General features: G+C 41.5%; 2 protein-coding genes across 4 annotated transcripts; both read left to right on the forward strand.

Annotated features, from left to right (window-relative positions):
• Positions 1 to 3,061: 3,061 nt before the first annotated feature.
• Positions 3,062 to 6,456, forward strand: LOC129202653 (C-C chemokine receptor type 2-like). The gene has a single exon (XM_054815895.1). The coding sequence runs from the start codon at positions 3,062 to 3,064 to the stop codon at positions 4,130 to 4,132; it is 1,071 nt and encodes a 356-aa protein (XP_054671870.1). The 3' UTR covers positions 4,133 to 6,456.
• A 5,949-nt stretch (positions 6,457 to 12,405) lies between these two features.
• Positions 12,406 to 20,326, forward strand: LOC129202652 (C-C chemokine receptor type 5-like). 3 transcript variants are annotated; one of them, XM_054815893.1, is made up of 4 exons: positions 12,406 to 12,502; positions 15,769 to 15,928; positions 16,603 to 17,680; positions 20,165 to 20,326. In XM_054815893.1, exons 3-4 carry the CDS (start codon positions 16,614 to 16,616, stop codon positions 20,220 to 20,222), a joined length of 1,125 nt encoding a protein of 374 aa, XP_054671868.1. In that variant the 5' UTR covers positions 12,406 to 12,502; positions 15,769 to 15,928; positions 16,603 to 16,613; the 3' UTR covers positions 20,223 to 20,326. The 3 variants fall into 3 exon arrangements, with proteins under 3 accessions (XP_054671868.1, XP_054671866.1, XP_054671869.1); XM_054815891.1 differs by lacking the exon at positions 12,406 to 12,502 and adding an exon at positions 12,571 to 12,711; XM_054815894.1 differs by lacking the exons at positions 12,406 to 12,502; positions 20,165 to 20,326 and adding an exon at positions 12,571 to 12,711 and having other exon boundaries at positions 16,603 to 20,109.
• The last annotated feature ends 510 nt before the right edge of the window (positions 20,327 to 20,836 follow it).

The raw sequence follows: 20,836 nt of genomic DNA on the forward strand, positions 1-20,836 counted from the left end.
ATCTTTGATTCTGCAGTTCTACGATTCTGTATCTATATGAGTGTATGTAGTGGGTTGACCCTGGCTGGGGGCCAGGTGCCCACCAGAGCCGCTCCCTCACTCCCCTCGTTCACTAGACAGGGCAGAAAAAGTGTAACGAAAAGCTTATGGGTCGAGATAAGGACAGGGAGAGATCACTCACTAATTATCGTCACAAGCAAACCAGACTGAACTTAGAGAGGGAATTCATCTAATTTATTACAAGTAAAACAGAGTAGAGGAATGAGAAATAAAATCAAATCTTAAAAGACCTCCCCCCACCCCTCCCATCTTCCCGGGCTCAACTTCACTCCCGGCTTCAACCTCCGCCCCCCTCAGCGGCACAGGGGGACGGGGAATGGGGGTTACGGTCAGTTCATCACATGTTGTTTCTGCCGCTTCTTCATCCTCAGGGGGAGACTCCTCTCATCGTTCCCCTGCTCCAGCATGGAGTCCCTCTCATGGGAGACAGTCCTTCACAAACTGCTCCAGCGTGGTCTCTTCCATGGGATGCAGACCTTCAGGAGCAAACTGCTCCAGTGTGGGTCCCCCACGGGGTCACAAGTCCTGCCAGCAAACCTGCTCTGGCGTGGGCTCCTCTCTCCATGGGGCCACAGGTCCTGCCAGGAGCTTGCTCCAGCATGGGCTTCCCATGGGCCACAGCCTCCTTCAGGTGCCTCCACCTGCTCCACGCGTGGGGTCCTCCACGGGCTGCAGGTGGAATCTCTACACCCCCTCATCCTTCCTCCATGGGCTGCAGGGGCACAGCCTGCTTCACCATGGTCTTCACCAGGGGCTGCAGGGGGATCTCTGCTCTGGTGTCTGGAGCACCTCCTGCCCCTCCTTCTGCACTGACCTTGGTGTCTGCAGAGTTTCTTACATGTTCTCACTCCTCTCTCTGGCTGCAAAAAGCTCTCTCTAACTGTTTTTTTTCTTCTTAAATATGTTATCACAGAGGCGCTGATTGGCTTGGCCTTGGCCAGCAGTGGGTCCATCTTGGAGCCGGCTGGCATTGGCTCTATCAGACACAGGGGAAGCTTCTAGCAGCTACTCACAGAAGCCACCCCTGTAGCCCCCCACCGCTACCAAAACCTTGCCACGCAAACCCAACACAGTGTATAAATATATGTATGTATACTTGTGCATATACCCACACAGAAAATTGTTTTAACACTGTGTAATCAACAAAACTTGTTCACAAAGATTATTTGTATTATAGATATATCCACTCAGATAAAGACCCAGATTAAAACTAGATCCTCTGTATCCTGAATAGTCTGTAATTACATATGAGGAAATAATTCTTTCCTCAGACAGCTGAGTAGGCTGACACGTGCCTAAGAAATTTCACATGCTACAGTTCAGAATGGACCACCATGTAATTAAAGTGAGCTCCTACCAAAAAGCAGAACAGGGGCCTGCCCCTGTATCACTCCAACCACGGGCAGAGTTCCCTCAGTTACATTTAGTCTTGCAGAACTTAAGTGCAGAGAAAATGAAGTGGTGGCTTTGAGAATGTGGCCTCTGCAAAAAAAAGGTCTGCAATCGCACAGGGTAGACCTCGCCATTGAAAAAAGTGCATGGCGGGACTGTAAGCAGGAAAGGAGCAGCCATTGCTGCACTACGTGAGTGGTCAGGGTTCACAGAGCAAGTTGGAGCAGACGCACTACCTGAAGTCTTCTGTGTCAGGAGCAGTCTGTTGCCTTTGTCAAGAGAACAGGCGTCATATTGCCAGGAAAATGCAGATTTCAAAACCATCAACCTGCTAGGAACAGCCACCAATCTGCCGTGAAGTTCCTGACAAAACCAGTCATGATTACACAGGAAGAAGGAGCAGCCCTTTTACCAGAGAGCAAATAGCTCTATGTGAGTGGCTACCAAACGCATCAATTTCACTTCCCTGCTAAGTGACCAGGAAGGACATTTGGTGCCTCTGACACCCGTCTCCACAAAATCTTCTTCCTGGCTTCTCAGAAGACACGCAGAAATTCTACCATTTTCTCCGGGGTCTGTCAGAAGACAGATCTCCTCAACTTTCCAGGGACCAAATTGCACAAAGCTATGCTTCTGCATCTGGCTCACAGTCCTACCTGGGACTTGGGAAATGGGGAGAGTTTGGCGACAGGAAGGGCCGACATCGAAGTCGCAAGTCTTTGATGCCATTTGCCAAAGTGTTTGCCTATCTGTTCTTTCTACAGGACGGCACACTGTTTTCACTCCAGAGCTATTGAAGACCAGCACGCTTCCATGGCCTACGCCTGACCCAGACTCTGTAAAGGACGCAGCGTTGGCCATTTTAACCCAGACCAACGCTGCCGACTTGCTGCTCTGCAACACCCGGGACGGCAGGTCCACCAGGTGGGTATGTTTAGTACTGTGCAAAGGTCATGTCTGCGCCTCCACCAACCTGATTCCCATAGGCACTAAAGCTCCCAGGAAATCATGAACAACCCAAACAAGTGGCACTCAGTTGTGTTTTACCCCTGTCACAGCACCTTTGCAGGCAGTGGTTTACACCTTGCCAGTGCCTGGTCCTCCCTGGGTGAGGGCTACCGTACGGGCTGGCAGATGAGAAGGTGGCCAGGTCCCAAGGAGAAGCACGGCTACGCTCTGCCTTCCAGCCGCTGTGCTTTCCTGTTGCTGCCTTGCTGGCTCACTCCGCCCCTTTGGAAAGCCACTGCTGAGCACAACAGCCCCAAACTACCCACTCCTAGGATTAAATTCACCACTCCTCCGCTTCTGGTTGGGTCAGGCAGCTGACAGGCTCTGTCGAGGAGCAAAAACGCACCAGGGAGCGTACACGTAGGAAGTGACACGCAGCACACTTCCAACACGCAGCAATGTGACTTCACAGGTATACAGATGGGTTTCCTGGGAGCTCTACAATTTCATTCTCCTCCACACCTTGACAGAGGAATGCTTATGTGCTCAACAGCAAAAAGCATTCCAGATGAGGACATCAGCATCTTTCATTCCCCTCACTGCCAAGCTTGGGGTTTCCTCTAGTTTAACATCCTTTTCTTCCTTTCCAGACCAACACACCATGGAAAACTATACCATGGAGTTACTTGACTTGCCGCTGACAACAGAATTTGACTACAGCGATTCAGCACCATGCATGGGAACTGAGGAAAAGCACTTTGCAGCAAAACTTTTGCCACCGCTTTATTCTTTGGTGGTGATATTTGGCCTCATAGGCAACATGCTCGTTATCCTTATCCTGGTAAAATACAAGAGATTGAAGAGTATGACTGACATCTACCTGCTCAATTTGGCAATTTCTGATTTGCTGTTTGTATTTTCTCTCCCTTTTTGGGCTTATTACGCTGTTTATGACTGGATTTTTGGGGAGGCACTGTGTAGAATTCTCTCAGGTGTCTACCTCCTTGGCTTCTACAGTGGGATCTTTTTCATAATCCTCTTGACCCTAGACAGGTATCTGGCCATAGTGCACGCAGTGTTTGCGTTAAAAGCTAGGACAGTTACCTACGGCATCCTCACCAGCGCTGTCACTTGGGCTGTTGCTATTTTTGCTTCTGTTCCTGGGATAGTATTTCACAAAACTCAAAAGGAAAATGCACGTTATACTTGCAGTGCTCATTATCCAAGCGATTCGACAATAAATTGGAAGTATTCCTATACTTTAAAGATGAACATTCTGGGACTTATTGTTCCAATGCTTATTATGATTTTCAGTTACTCACAAATTCTAAAAACATTACTGAGATGCAAGAATGAGAAAAAACAGAAGGCAGTCAGACTTATTTTTGTGATCATGATTTTTTACTTCATCTTCTGGACACCATTCCATATTTCTTCTTTTTTGCATACTTTTCAAAGTTCACTTTTTGACCCTAATTGTGAAATCAAAGGTCAACTGGAGAAAGCAATCCAAGTGACAGAAACAATATCAATGATTCATTGTTGTATCAATCCTGTGATCTACGCATTCGTTGGAGAAAAATTTAGGAAATATCTTTATGCCTTTTTCCGAAAGCACGTTGCAGCCCACCTCTGCAAAAAATGTCCAAATCTTTATCGTGAAAAATCAGAAAGAATTAGTTCCACATTCACACCATCCACTGCAGAGCATGACATCTCTACTGGACTGTAAAAATATATAAAAACATTAGTTAGTAAATGTTGCATCATGCGCTTTGCCTTAAGGACTGCTTGACATTATTTAAGATCTTTATGTCAACCACTACTGAAAACTGTATATGCCTCAATTCTTGTGGTTAACTGTTCCCTGGGGTTACAGCATTTTCCATTCTTAAACTAAGAGAATCTGTGAGTTCTCCAGGAAACATTAACACCATAGCTGGATCACATCGACATTTGAATGGGGCCCAGAATAGTATGATTCTGTTTCTTGACCCAAATTCTATCCAGTGAATGAATGCTAGTGAGATTTACCTGGGAGGAATACAATATTGAAGAGACCAAGGAGTCATATGTCATCTCACAAGAGCCATTTACTGTTATGTGAACATTTTAAGACAAACACTGGGAGGAAGCTTTGAGGATTGATGTCACTTCCAAAAGGTGTTCCATTAACGTTGAATACTAAACAGGCACATCAATCCTCAATGCTTCCTCCCAATGGTCAGGCATTTGGTGGGGGGTGTGTATGTTTAGTTTTCTTTACTTTTTTCCCCCTACCCCTTATTTTCCCTACATTAATAAAAGATGTTTCCATAAAAAGGAATTTGTGGATGACTATGAGATATATCAACATAATATCTCTCCTCTGATGGGAGAATTGACTGATCTTTATCTTACCGGGCCATTTAATCCAAGAATTTATCTGTTATCTAATAGTGTAGTCATTTTTAAACATAATCCTTTTGACTATAGGCTAAGTTATACTATTTTGAGTTTAGTTCTTTAAGTCTATGCCTGCCATATCACTGTTCCGTTGCTAACATTTTCCAAAGTGGGATTTTGATGGGTGACATTGTGATCTTTGTGGGTGCAATTTTGCAAGTAACTGCACATACCAAGTCTACTAACTGCACAAGACAATGTTCCCAAAAACATGAGCTTGTTTCTGACAAATTATATCCCGCCAAGGAAAATGGCACTTAACCAATAAAAGCACATCAGCAAAGATCTGCAAGGCCAGAATGAAAATTACACTGGTATTCAGTATGCAAGATTCTGTATGAAAAAAAATATCAGGACTCTCTAAAAGATTTTGGAGACTATCAGCACAGTATGGAGCAGAGGCCTCCTTAGTTCTGGACAGGTAAATTGTGTGTGTAGAGGAAGACTTTACATGTCAAAGGCAGTAAGTGTGTCAGGCTAGGCTCCTGCATGAGAAAAACATGCTCTTCACATATACAGTAAGTCTGATGTTTGGGATACACTTCTAGGCAGACAGTAGCCTTGGAACTGTAAAGGTAGCCACCTGCAGAGGAGACATACCCACTTTGTCTTCCCAGGAGAAGAGTGCCCATAGCCAGCTGATGCCTCAATCAGAACTGCATGCTAATTGAAGACTCGAGACTGTTACTCTACTGGTGTCACATGGCCATACATTTATGCCATTATTAGGAGTTTCCCTGTAAAAGGGAATTCTAGGTGGTATTCTAGGGATGGTATTCTAGGGATGTGATGTTAGCAAAGAAGAGGAGGGAGGGGCATAATGGAGAACTTCTTGCTTCAAACTGTAAGGAAGTGCAGGTGAGCATTCCTTATGCAAGTGAACTGTCCTTCTGCTTTTTTTCCCATTTACTTCAAAGGGCACTGCTCATGCCTGTAAAGCCTTGCTCATGGAAATCTGGAGGGGCAGGTTCAGCTAGCCTCCAGGTAACCTAAGGACACAAGAGAGGATTATTGCACACTACTTAACATGAGGCACATGACTCAGATGCCTAAATTAACAGCAAATCTCTTCAAGGTCCCTCAGTGGTCAGCAGAGAAAAAGAGATGCCTGAGTCAGAAGCAGACATAAGACTTAAATGGCTTCTGGGGAAGATTATCTATTCAACTGTAGAAGCAGCCTGGAAATGACAGCCTCTTAATTTAGGTATCAGATGCCTTAATCTAGGTGGTGCAAATACTCTTCCGCCTCTAGCTTTATAACATCAAGGCGCTGCTTCTATTAGTTGTTAGCTATTATCCTATCAACTATTATAATCTGGCCACTATCTTGTGACGTTAATAGCCACAGATAGACTAAAGAAAAGACTAAAAATTATCCTTACAGTAAACTTCCTTGGTTGGAAATAATATTTTTTTCTTTTTTATGTACTTTTCCACTGCATTAAAGTGAAAGCACCTTTTTAATACTAAAGCATAAACCAGTTCAGTGTGATACAAATCCTGTTGTAACTGTGATATTTCTACTACTGTGTTTTATTTAAAATTCTTTTCTTGTTGGAATTCTGTTTCTTCCTGGTTTCATGTTAATGCAGTGAAATTAATAAAATCTGTGTGTGAAAACCAATGTATAACCAGTAGCCCATGTTCTCCTCCTAAGCAAATGGGCATCAGCTCTGCTGTCAGAATGGAGATTTCAAAAAGATGCAACTCTAGACTGAAACACTCGCAATACCACACTCCAGTGAAGCAAACCAAACTGAACAAGCAGAGAACTGTCTGCCCAGTCCAGAAGCTACAATAGCTAGCATAGCTTTTATTCACCTGCAAGCTTGAGAAGAGTGCATCATCATAGCTTCAGGAACAGTCTGGGGCCACAGATTTTAGATGGGTGAAATTTGACAGGTAGAAGAAACAGGGATGTGTATAGGGGAAGAGGAGGAATAAAGGAGAGCAACAAAAGATGGCACTCTATTAATATTGGGATAAAGACAGGATTCTCCATAGACTTTATGGAGCTAATTTCAGATCTCCTTGTACTGCATATAGTGACCCCAGCAAAGTGGTGTGCCTGATCTCCCAAGTTTTACATGTAAGGAATTCTATACCCACTGCCTTTGTTTTCTGATTTGCATTTTCTATTTTGTGCTGGCAGGAAAAAACCCAAACCAAACCTAAAGATAAGCTTATCGTTATGTTATATGCCCAGGCAGGATAATCCTCGATCCTTCATTGTAGCTTTGCACTGAGACAAGCAAGGCTCTAGTTTTGTGGCAGATTTTGAGTCTTAGTCAGATGTGGCTGCAGCATGGTGTAACTACAAGCCAGGTAGCTCCAAATTAGGCTAGCAGGACTTCAAGCAGTCTGGTCACAGTGGGACGGAACTACGCATGGGGAAGGTTTAACAAAATCCCCAGTCCCTGTGAAAGAGAACACAATTCACCTCAGCAGAGAAGTGGGGAAAATGTTACATACAGGAGACAACTATTCCATAACTCAAGCTCTGCAGGGAAAAGCACTGAGATGAAGATACAGTGTGTATGGAAGAGCTAGAGAAGCAGGCAGATACACAGAAATTGTGCAATGAACTAAAGGTATGTTAAGAAAATGGAAAGGCACACTAGAATTGTAATAACAGCAGAGCAGAAGTTTGTGAATGCTACAAGTAAAATGTTGCTTTACAACAAATGTTGAACAACTAACTGGAAATGGTTACAAGTTCAAAATTTTGGGTACTGAACTTCTGATGAGATAATGCTTTGACTGGGCTTTCAGCATGCGCATGAAAAGAGTGCCCAGGTGCCATGGACAAATTTTGCACAGCCCCGAAACCAACAGTTTAGTTTATGCACAGGACAGGACGGAGCCTGACCTTCCTGTTAGGAGATGCTACGGCCACATGCTCAGAAGCACGTGGGGAAGAATGCCCCACACAGCACAAGATAACTCTGCCAACTGTTAGGCAGACTTCCTAAGAGGCAAAAGGCAATGTAGCAAAAGTGCATATATGGTATTGGTGAGTGCTGAGCAGCACTCACAACTCCACCAGACTTAATCACTGCCATTGGTTTGGCTGTGGTAAGTATATAACGGACAAACATAGAAATAGTGAAACTTCTGGTAACTAGTGCATAAGGATGTTCCTGTCATAAGACTTTCCTGTTTGTTAACCCAACTGTGACCTTATATGTACACATTTTAGATAAGATAAAGGTAAATGGAGTATAAAGGAAGAGGAGTAGATGAAAATGGACAAATAGGAAAAAATAGTGGCAAAAAATGAGAGAATGACTTTATCAGCTTTAACAGAGGCTAATAAAATAATAAGCAGAATAATGGGAGGATCAGATATAAATACTTTAAGCAGAATGTTAAAAAGATTTAGGTAAGAGAGACTTCCAGTTATGAAGCTCCAAAATAAATCACTCCTTCCAGTAAAAATTACAAAAGGGATAAATACAAAGAATGTAAGGACAAATTTACATGGTATCTTGTTCCAGTTAACAAAACCCAAAGAAATTAAGTGCCGGGAGAATGACATGATGCTGACCAGGTTAAATGGCACAACAAGCAGATACTGCTCATTTTGAAGTTTAATTTTGCTGCTGTTTTCAAGTGCTGATGCCTACTGGCCTTCTCCTAGTGGCTACTGTGGCCTTAGAAGCATTACACCTTAGTATGGTAATAAAAAATTTAGTAATAAAAAAAATTAAGCTAGCAGAGGAAACAAAACCAAACCAGTAAATTCTGGTGCATTTAGAATATCAATAACAATCAGGCCAAAACACAGAAGGCAGTTTGTTTAGAAATAAGGGGTCAAGGCATTGCTTTATATCTGTATTCTGGCGACACTTGCCTATTAGGAGCTGTACTTCATTCAAAAAATGGAATGGTAGGGGGGAAAAAAATATTGTATAAGTTTGTATAACTGCCAAGCAGTTTTGTAATTCCTGTGACAGTGAGAGCAAACTTGGTTTGAGTGTTTTAAGTCTGAAATGACTGATCCTGGGAAGGTGGGGCCACAACACTGAACTAGAAGATGGCAGCATTTTCAGATATGCAGGCCGATGTGCAAAACTGCACAAACTTTCAAGTGACGATCAGCTTTGCAGAACTGTTTGCAAGGTTGTGCCAGTAGGATGCTAACCATACACCACTAACAACACAACCTATCCCGATACCAGACTTCGTGAATGGAATGGAAACCAAGTGGAGGAGCCGTTTGGATATAACTTGGAGGGACACTATCTTGATTTATGGATCATTTATGGGTGTGGTACATAATGTTTTTTCCCTGTTTTCCTCAAAAGAATATACCTCACAGATGTAAAACTGGGTGTGATTGTACAGTGGCAGCAAAAGATTAGTCACAAGAACTTGAGCACCTGAAAGAAAAGGCTGATAAGAAAAAAGCCCCTAAACAACAAAATAGTTTTAGCTGCATTTCTTTATTCAGGCATTTCAAACCAAAGACATTTAACTATTACTCATGAAATAAAGTATATGCTAATACTAACCTAATTTGGATGTGGATTTTCTGAATATAACAAGTATAAGATATAATGAGATATAATTGGGGGAATCAATGGAAAAATAAATGCATCCAGTCTGTGTTTGCATGTCTTCATTAGACCTCCAGATGAAAAGGATGATCTGGTCTGCTTTAGTTACAGACTTTGATAAGAGTTGCACACTACCATATCGTGTACCTCTAAGAAAGGTATCTGCCATTCTGTCCTAGGCCTTTTTTTTCCCCCCAGTCTTTCTTCTTCAGGTGGTGCAAGTTTGTAATAAATTTAATGGAAACTGTTAGTTGCATTTTCAAATTTCTGTACTCATAATTCTGCTTGATGACAATTGTATGTCCCACTGGTATGTGAGCATCCGGTATGTGTCCTAGCAGACATTTCAGTACTGGTGTAGACATAAATGACGACATTTCCTTGCAGGAGTGGCATACCACTTAGATACTGGATACTTCAGTTTGATGGCCTGATTACTGTGAAGATGAATCATATAATCAGTCACTACATAGAAGAGATTCACAAATGCAGTTTGACTTGACAGCATACATGGCTGCATACTTGCTGAGTGTATCGACTTGAGCCCCACAGGTAAGGAACAAAACCCACTACCATTCCAGGAATGTCTTTATGGAGGGAATGCTTGTCACACCATTAACCGTAACTCCTACTCATGTCTGAAAGTAAAACCATAATAGATAAAATTCCAACCTATATCAACCCACTGCATTATTCCTTTATTAGTCAACAATAGCTTCAATTTCTTGGTAAAAATGATGAGGTTCACCTGTAGATAAAGATTCTTAAAATCTGCTGTAGCTCATGGCAAGCAGCAGTGCACTTTTTCAAAGAGATGCTGGGCAAGGGATAGAGAAAAACTGAAAAAATCTGACTTGTAAGAATGAATGTGCTACTTGCATTGTCCATACCTCAGTGTTGACACACACACTAGATGCGTGCAGCTGGTGTAGAGCTAATTGCACATATTGTGTAGGTGCTGATAATAAAGTCACAGCGCAGGTGCCTGATGCCAAAGTTTGTCCCTGTATTTGGGCTGCCAAGTTTCGTAACCATTCACACGCTCTGTGGGGAGTCTCTCATCCAGCTGTAAGACGCAGCTGGTGAGGGGATCAAAATCACGCCCCTTAGTCAGCTGCTATGACCGTGAGTGGCAGAGGCCCTCTGTTGGTGTGCAACACCCTCTGCAATCTTACTGTGCTAGTCAGTAAATGAAACACCCAGCTATGCTTGCTGATCAGACTGAGCTATGAGAATGAAAAGCTATAAGCAACAAAATCAGATTAATAAAGCCAATGAATCTGTGGGAATAAGGGACTATTTCTGAAGACCAGCCTTTCACAGGTCTTAGTTTTAAGCTGTTGTTAGTTCAAATGCTAGAGACCAGTTTTCTGAGAGTATATTTCAGAATCAAAAGCAAGTCCAACAACAGGTTTGGGACTGTTTCCCCTGTTCATATAGCGTGAGATTATTAAAGGTTTTAGAGTCTCCAGTAGGCTCAGTAACATGTAACAAACAGTGAACAATGAAGCAATCTTCAGAAAGAAATACTTAAAATACCTGTTAATTTCAATGTGTAGACTGTTTAGGAATTATACAGTGAAAAATTAATTTTATACAATACCTTGTTTGAGAATTCATGCTCAAACTGCAGGTTTTTGTCAGCAAAGTTTGGCAGCAATTAGGAGATGACTTAGGTGTAGTGGAAACATTTTTAGAAGCAATTCTTTCCCCTTACTATATAGGGGGTCTAATATAGTCCATCAAGTAAGGTAGTGTGAACATACCTTTAGAATACCCGACAGTGGCCATTAGTTTTGACAGAGACTCCAGCCCTTAGAGAGCTCATTGGAACAACTGATTCGGAAAGGAAGAGAAAAATCTATTGATCCTGTGGAATACAGACCTTGATCAGTCCCCTCATGCAAAGAAGGCTTGGCAAGGAAAACAGGCTTAGCTTTTCGCTTTTTACTGTCTCCCCTCAGATCTGAGATGTAACTCAGAAGATGAGATTCCCTTGACTTCCATTAAGGAATGGCAGCATCCAAAGCAAGGCATCTCCATTGGGCTTTTAGTATTTTAAAATCTTTTAAGGATACTAAGGACTGAGTGTGGGAAAGACAGCCCTTTAGTGCCTTCACTAGGTTGATAGGATAAGATACTCCAAAACCCTCCAAAGAGATGTCAAGGGGAGGCAGAGGGTTGTACTTTATGAGGTATCTTCTCAGGGTTTCTCTCAGGGGTGCTCAGGCATCTGATAAGGAACCGTCTCTTTCTTGCTTTCTCTGTACCTTTCCTACCACCTGTGTGGTTTCTTTGATGTCTAAGAAGGATCTAAAAAGCTGCTTATGGTGCAGCCTCAGTTTAACTCTAAATGACATAGGAATCAGCCACAAGGAAATAAATTGATAAGAAATCAGATTCTGTCAGGCTTTGCTGAAACTTAATTTCAAAAAGCGTTGTTTTAAAAGAAGGTCAGACTTACTATATACATTATGTCATAGGCTTGCAAGGATTAAAATAAAAAACACAGTCCAAAAGACCAGGTTAGGGAAAAATAGAATCAGTCAAATCTCCTAAAATATAAGGACTGCAACTCAAGAGCAAGCCAACAGAAAGTGTAGGTAAATCTGAATAAAAGTGTAAACTTTATTCAAAAGCTCCATTTCTTATTCGGGGACAAAAAACATAAAATAAATGTAATTACTGAGAAACGTAAAGGGATGAATCTCATATAAACTGTTCTTGATTCAAAGAGGTTAGCTAAATGAAAAAGAGAGAACAATGATATAAAAATATTTTTCTAAAACTACAGCTGTGGATTGTGAAACCTTTAGTTCAGCTCCTAGGAGGATCCTCTACAATTTCAACATCTCTGCACATCTCACAGAGTTAGAAAAGTAACATCTGATGACCCATTTTTAGAAAAAAGAGAACTGCTCCTTGATTTTTTTTAAATGAAAACAGATTTGTTTGCTAGAAGTTTTCAAACTGATACATCCTTCTTCTTGCAGGAAGAGGTGTTTTTGAACTTCTTATCACTGACAAATCAGTTCAGTGCTATTCTTGATGTAATAATCCAAGCCGTCACTTGCACCATAAGATATGTAAGATATATGGTAAGTCATCTTTGCTTCTTTTTTTTTTTTCCCCCTTAACATTCAGTAGTTGTTTAGGTAGTCTAATGCCTGAGGTGAAAAACACTTGTGGAATCTTGCCAGTGTACTCACCTTTAAAAATTACCCTGGGGAAATGCATAGGATATGTTAAATGGAATACACTATTTTTAAAGGACAGAACCACTAGAAGACTTGAGCAGAGGATCCAGGTAAGCAAAGAAATAAATCTCGAGAGATTGATCTGAGTAAAAAATATAATGGAGTATGCCTCTCTGATTTTTTCTCTGAAGATGATATATAAGGATAGAAATCTGGATTTTAAAACTATTACTGCAAAGACAAAACAGCTTATTTGAGTGAAGAGTACTTATTCTTCTCACAAGATGACTACAGAAAATCTGATGTATTTTAAACACTGTGTCTCATGGAACTTGTTTATATGCAGCATAGCTTCGCATTTTACCTCCTTTTACTACATCTTTTTAATTGTCACCATTTTATAGCACTGTGCAAATGAACTGAAACTCACTTTAATAAAATCATTGCCTCTTTAAAAACAGAGAGCTCTGACTTGAAACTCAGCATGAAACAGTGATATGAGTTTGCTCAGCTTTTCTATGGAGAGCTTTTCTCTTGAAAACTGCATGACCGTTAGTCTCAACCAGAGCAACAGAATTTGTATAGCAGATTGCAGATTTCTAGAAATATTGCATTTATCTAAACTGAATTCAAAATAATATAGACCTCTTTTTGAAAGACATTTTCCAAGATTATCTTTGGGGTTTTTTCCTAATGATCAGGCAATATAAGCCCAGTCAGATATCTCTAATTAGGTAAACAACCCAGGTCAATTAACCCAGTGAAGCATTCTAGCCAGTGGCCAACACTGTTTTCTACAACAGTGAGATTATAGGTTAAAGCGCAAAACCACTTACAATTTATTTTTCTGGTTTCCAAATTAGTATCTGTAGTTTCCCTTATCAGCATGTGCTGGATACTATAAACAATTCAGAGTAGTAAGTACTTTTGCAGAGAGGCTAGGCTAGAGGAATGGGGCTTAGTCAGCGGAAGGAACTGCTCACAGGGAGTACCACAATTTAAGCATGCAAAAAGGGCTGAAAGAAGAAGAAAAGATGCAGGGAAGATGTAGATGTCATTCCAAGAAGGCAGAGGAAAAGGAGGGAAGGCATTGAGATAACAGTTAGCAGGAAGAAGCAGCTGTTGCAAAAAAGAATTACTGCAGTAATACTGAGGCAGCATTTTGCAATAATGTTTGCATGAATCCTATCAATCACATATTCATAAAATCTCACTCTGGGTTTATGACTCAGGTGTTTTTCATACCCATGTTCATGCATGAGCATCATTCAGGTGCAAAATGATCAACACAGAACGTGCTGGGTCTGGCAGCGAGTCTGTCATCCCATAATCCCAGTATATAGCATGGCTGATATATTGGAAAGGGGATATTTAGCTATATGCAGTACCAGGGACTTGTACTGTCAGGGCATGCAACACAGACCTGGCAGATCTAGCTGAAGGGAATATTAAATATTTGTGTAGTGCCTAAGTCTTGTCATGTTTTGAAATAAAGAAGTTAATGTTTTGGACCAAAGAGTGTTTAATAAAGGTGCTTTTTTATAAAAGAGTTGCTGAAAGTACTTAAGAAATATAAACTCTTAGATATTTTTAAACCAACTTTACTGTCAGTACACCTGAGCCACAGCCACTTCCTTTACCAATAAAACCATTCTCTCAGTATTGTAATGACTATGTAGTCAGTACGGCTGTCAAAAAAACCTGTTTCACAGAGAGCCAGAGCTTCCTGAAAGCCAGTGTTCGAGGAGTCTGACATTACTTATTTTCTCCCCAAGAAATTTTATCTAGGCAAAGCTGAGACCCAAACTGTTAAAACTTGCCAATTTTCTCTTATTCCTTGTTCTCCAGAAAACTTCATGCCATACTCAAAATGCCAAAGTAATGTCTGAACATGGATGTTCTCATTCTTGATATTGTTAGGAGCAGAGTTAACAGGCAGACTCAGGAAGAATTTGGGCAAGGGGCTGGGAAAAGGTTTGCAAAAGCAGCACCTCTTTTTGTTTACAAGGTGCAGATTTTGCTCCATTAAAGATTCTTCCTTTTTAGGCAGATTCATATCTGCACTGTGCTGCATAAGAATCTCCATCAGGAGCTGGCAGATCAGGAGAGACTCGGATCCTCATTTTTAAGGTCACAGGAAAGTGGTCAAAGATCCAGCAACCACTCCCTTCCCCAAGACCTCGGCTTAGGTTTAGCCAAATTAACCATTCTGACACAAATTAAGATAAGGACATTAGCATTTTGAGTGATATATGCTTACAGCAGAAAATAGTCCTTTCACCTGAACAGTTTTGTCTAGAGAGACACAAAGAGACACTTCAGGGATTTCACAGGCTTTAAAGCAGAGTGGAGCACTATGAGCTCCTACCAAAAAGCAGAACGGGGGCCTGCCCCTGTATCACTCCAACCACGGGCAGAGTTCCCTCAGTTACATTTAGTCTTGCAGAACTCGAGTGCAGAGAAAATGAAGTGGTGGCTTTGAGAATGTGGCCTCTGCAAAAAAAAGGTCTGCAATCGCACAGGGTAGACCTCGCCATTGAAAAAAGTGCATGGCGGGACTGTAAGCAGGAAAGGAGCAGCCATTGCTGCACTACGTGAGTGGTCAGGGTTCACAGAGCAAGTTGGAGCAGACGCACTACCTGAAGTCTTCTGTGTCAGGAGCAGCCTGTTGCCTTTGTCAAGAGAACAGGCGTCATATTGCCAGGAAAATGCAGATTTCAAAACCATCAACCTGCTAGGAACAGCCACCAATCTGCCGTGAAGTTCCTGACAAAACCAGTCATGATTACACAGGAAGAAGGAGCAGCCCTTTTACCAGAGAGCAAATAGCTCTATGTGAGTGGCTACCAAACGCATCAATTTCACTTCCCTGCTAAGTGACCAGGAAGGACATTTGGTGCCTCTGACACCCGTCTCCACAAAATCCTCTTCCTGGCTTCTCAGAAGACGCGCAGAAATTCTACCATTTTCTCCGGGGTCTGTCAGAAGACAGATCTCCTCAACTTTCCAGGGACCAAATTGCACAAAGCTATGCTTCTGCATCTGGCTCACAGTCCTACCTGGGACTTGGGAAATGGGGAGAGTTTGGCGACAGGAAGGGCCGACATCGAAGTCGCAAGTCTTTGATGCCATTTGCCAAAGTGTTTGCCTATCTGTTCTTTCTACAGGACGGCACACTGTTTTCACTCCAGAGCTATTGAAGACCAGCACGCTTCCATGGCCTACGCCTGACCCAGACTCTGTAAAGGACGCAGCGTTGGCCATTTTAACCCAGACCAACGCTGCCGACTTGCTGCTCTGCAACACCCGGGACGGCAGGTCCACCAGGTGGGTATGTTTAGTACTGTGCAAAGGTCATGTCTGCGCCTCCACCAACCTGATTCCCATAGGCACTAAAGCTCCCAGGAAATCATGAACAACCCAAACAAGTGGCACTCAGTTGTGTTTTACCCCTGTCACAGCACCTTTGCAGGCAGCGGTTTACACCTTGCCAGTGCCTGGTCCTCCTTGGGTGAGGGCTACCGTACGGGCTGGCAGATGAGAAGGTGGCCAGGTCCCAAGGAGAAGCACGGCTACGCTCTGCCTGCCAGCCGCTGTGCTTTCCTGTTGCTGCCTTGCTGGCTCACTCCGCCCCTTTGGAAAGCCACTGCTGAGCACAACAGCCCCAAACTACCCACTCCTAGGATTAAATTCACCACTCCTCCGCTTCTGGTTGGGTCAGGCAGCTGACAGGCTCTGTCGAGGAGCAAAAACGCACCAGGGAGCGTACACGTAGGAAGTGACACGCAGCACACTTCCAACACGCAGCAATGTGACTTCACAGGTATACAGATGGGTTTCCTGGGAGCTCTACAATTTCATTCTCCTCCACACCTTGACAGAGGAATGCTTATGTGCTCAACAGCAAAAAGCATTCCAGATGAGGACATCAGCATCTTTCATTCCCCTCACTGCCAAGCTTGGGGTTTCCTCTAGTTTAACATCCTTTTCTTCCTTTCCAGACCAACACACCATGGAAAACTATACCATGGAGTTACTTGACTTGCCGCTGACAACAGAATTTGACTACAGCGATTCAGCACCATGCACGGGAACTGAGGAAAAGCACTTTGCAGCAAAACTTTTGCCACCGCTTTATTCTTTGGTGGTGATATTTGGCCTCATAGGCAACATGCTCGTTATCCTTATCCTGGTAAAATACAAGAGATTGAAGAGTATGACTGACATCTACCTGCTCAATTTGGCAATTTCTGATTTGCTCTTTATATTTTCTCTCCCTTTTTGGGCTTATTACGCTGTTCACGACTGGATTTTTGGGGAGGCACTGTGTAGAATTCTCTCAGGTGTCTACCTCCTTGGCTTCTACAGTGGGATCTTTTTCATAATCCTCTTGACCCTAGACAGGTATCTGGCCATAGTGCACGCAGTGTTTGCGTTAAAAGCTAGGACAGTTACCTACGGCATCCTCACCAGCGCTGTCACTTGGGCTGTTGCTATTTTTGCTTCTGTTCCTGGGATAGTATTTCACAAAACTCAAAAGGAAAATGCACGTTATACTTGCAGTGCTCATTATCCATCAGAGCAAAGAAATGTATGGAAGCAATTCCTGACCTTAAAAATGAACATCCTGGGACTTGTTATTCCAATGTTAATTATGATCTGCAGCTACACACAAATTATAAAGACACTACTACAATGTAGAAATGAGAAGAAACATAAAGCAGTCAGGCTTATTTTTATCATCATGATTGTCTACTTTTTTTTCTGGGCACCATATAACATTTGTATTCTCTTGCGTGATTTTCAAGGTACATTTTCCATCACTACTTGTGAAGGCAGCAGTCAACTGCACAAAGCGACCCAAGTGACAGAAACCATCTCAATGATCCACTGTTGTATCAACCCTATAATTTATGCCTTCGCTGGAGAAAAATTTAGGAAGTATCTTCACAGCTTTTTCCGAAAGCAGATTGCATTCCACTTCTCGAAATACTGCCCTGTTTTCTATGTTGACACAGCTGAACGGGCTAGCTCCACCTACACACAATCTACTGGAGAACAAGAAGTTTCTGCTGCATTGTAAGTTGTGTCTAGCAAAAAAGTGGAATTGCCTTTTGTGAAATCAAGTCTGCGATGAGAGCCTGCAGAATCTGTCCTGGATATTGTCTCAAGGCAGCTGCAAAAGATCACAGAATACATATTTACCAAAGCTTATGTTTGCTCATTTGAATATTTGTACATAAATGAAAAGGATGTATCAAATTAGCTACTTACATATGCTAATGTGGGATTCTGTAGGGGAAAAAAGTGTTCTCTTTTTTTGTGAATGTAACAGCACAATTTTGTACTATAGGGCCCCGAACCACACAAAGGCTGATGGCCTAAGCTAGCAGGCTCATAAACTGGCTTGGTTTTGAAGTGAACTAGAGATTAGAAATTGACACTGGTTCTTTGGAAACATCTCTTAACTGTACCTTACACAAGATATCTCACTCATTTAAACTCAGTATCAGTAACATCTTTTACTAGCCCGGTTGTATATCTCTGTAAATAATGCTAAATTACTGAGGTCTCTGATACAGAATCTTTACAAGTGGTATGGGAAAATTGTACACATTTAGAAGAGACTCTGATATTTGTATATTTTCCTTTGCATATGGTTGAGTACCAGCCTCTTGGTTCTTTCTCATAATAGTTTTAACTACTAGGTGTGGATATCTAAGTGACTTGAGAATTTGATATTTCAGAAGGCTCTCGTTTAATCAACTGCTGTTTTATATGCTATTCATACTAAAAAGCTAATACAATGACCTATCACTGATCAGAAAATCAATGTGTTTACAAAGTTTTAAAAATAAAGTATTGCACATAGAGCTTTAACCAGGTTAGATCAAATGTGGACAACAAGTCCACAGGGTTTTAGCTTTTTAGTGCTAGTGCCATTTTTCTAGCTTACATAGGAGAAAAACTTTCAAATATGAAATTCACGCAGTCATAATGGCTGCAAAACCACGACAGCATTAGAGGTGTGAAAATGAGTACTGAACAGTTGACCTAGATGTTTTTAAAGATAAGCATATGCTATAGACATTTAAATTATCAAAACATATGAATAAGTAAAAATATTCACTGTTCTACAGAGTCAAGGGCACAGAACATCTCTTTTTTGTTTTAGAAGCAGGCATCATTTGGGGGCTATGACAATGTTTTTTTCTGCCATTTAGGAGTTTTACAGAAAGCAAAAGCTTCCATAATTAGTAAGGCTGATGGTCAAATATGATTGGGTTTCCCACCAAAGCTCAGATCCTGCAAAGCACTTAAACACATAGAAAACTTGAAATATGGGGATACTCAGGTGCTTGACATCATACCATAATCACACTATTAATTGATTTAGGCCAAGCTGTCCTTTCTAGTATTTCTTACATTTCACCCAAGACATATGGTTTTGGACAACTCTGGAGACAGGAAATTCAAAGTGAATATTTTGATTGCTGTTCATATCCAGTAGGGTAATTTCTGTTTCCCAACTCCTCTAGACAGCCTTTTAAATAACATTTTCAAAGAAGCAAATGTTTCAAACAGCCCCAAAGAGATTTTACATTGCTTGTGAAAGCAGGAAGTGAAATAGGGAAATCTTTGCTTATCAGACCACTTGGTTTAAGTTATTCAGTTTTGTCATATTAAGCAGCACTTTTGGACTACATCCACATTGGAAGTATAACAAAAGTATACTACAGCTTCTAGTTTACAAGGTTTTTAGCTGCATATTCTTTTTTAAGACCCTGTGCATCAGTTACTTTCTAGACTTCGTATATGCTTTTAAAACAGGTAACTAACTATATCAGTATAAGCAGAAATTGGGTAATTTCATCATACAATGTCAAATATATGCATTTAAAGAGATAGGAAACTACATGCAGTAACTTCTAGATAGGCTGGCTTTTTTTTCTTCTAGAATATCTTTATGAAAATATTTTTATATTTTATTTTGATCTTGACAAGAACTTTCATTTGACCCCTAAGACACCTTGCTTTTAAGAAGTTACTTTCTGTAGAGGGCTTTGATGTCAGGCAGGGTATTTATCTTGACCAGCCCTGCAGGAGCAAAGTACAACAACCAAACATCCACAAGCACACTGACAAGCTTTTCTGAGAGGCATGTCAAAAAGCAGCCCCGATCCTTTGCAGTGTTCTCTTCGATAGCACGGATCTTTCCGAGCAACAAGCAACTTCCAAAGGGAAGAGCTGGAACTTAAGAGACTGGTGGCCCAGTGGATCAGCAGCTTAGCAAGAGTTTCTATCACTTGACTGAGAAGGGACCACACTTTAGTGAATCAGAACAAGCCAGATTTCAGTTACCGTAGTGAACTGTGATCCAAATTCAAGGACATAATAGAACACACAGTATTTGGTAGCACTGCTGGTACATTCAATTAAGGAGTCTGCAAATAGATTGTAATAATATTTTGTATTATACGATCCATTAAAGTTGGTTAAATTTTGTGTGAAGACTTCTTGATCCTTTCCCCCTCCAGCCTCCCCTTTTTTCTTTTTATTTAGAATAGCCCAGAAGAATGGAAAAGGAAGAGAAAATCCTCTTTGTAACAGGTTGGCATGATGCTGAAAGAGCAGGCAGGACAAATTCAGGGTTTTACAAGTGGACTAAGAACCTGCATCATCAAATAACACAGAACCATCAGGATAACTCCAGTGTTCTTAACTGCTTGTCACTAATAAAAAATACGCTATTTCAGTTGTCATTACATTTTTTCTCATTTATTTTTACAGATGGGAAGAGCACAATCTCACACAATTCACTCTGATCCTAGAAGAATAATATTAAGTGTTTTTAAAATAAATAAGCATACAAACCAGTTTTTAGTGTGTTTAGGTTATAGCAGACTTGTGCACACACGTCTCTTCAGTTCTTAAGATTGTGGTGCCATCATGTGGCCACACTGCAATATTCACTACCCCAGCCATGCTTTTGGTGCTTTCTTCTTTTGAAACATTTCTTTTCCTAACAGGATCTTCTATCAAAATAGTGACTACTCCCAATATGGGCAGCATCAATATTATGCAAACAGCAGTGAGCCTTAGAAAACACTTAGAAACACTTAGAATGGAGGTCCACTGGATGAGTGGGCATGGTCACCTTTTAATAATTTGGGCAGATGCAACAGCATCCCATCTGATATGGGAGAAGTGAGGCTTATTTTAGTTCCTGCACAA

This window comes from Grus americana, chromosome 2 (assembly GCF_028858705.1).
Source record: "Grus americana isolate bGruAme1 chromosome 2, bGruAme1.mat, whole genome shotgun sequence".
NCBI classification, from domain to species: domain Eukaryota; kingdom Metazoa; phylum Chordata; class Aves; order Gruiformes; family Gruidae; genus Grus; species Grus americana.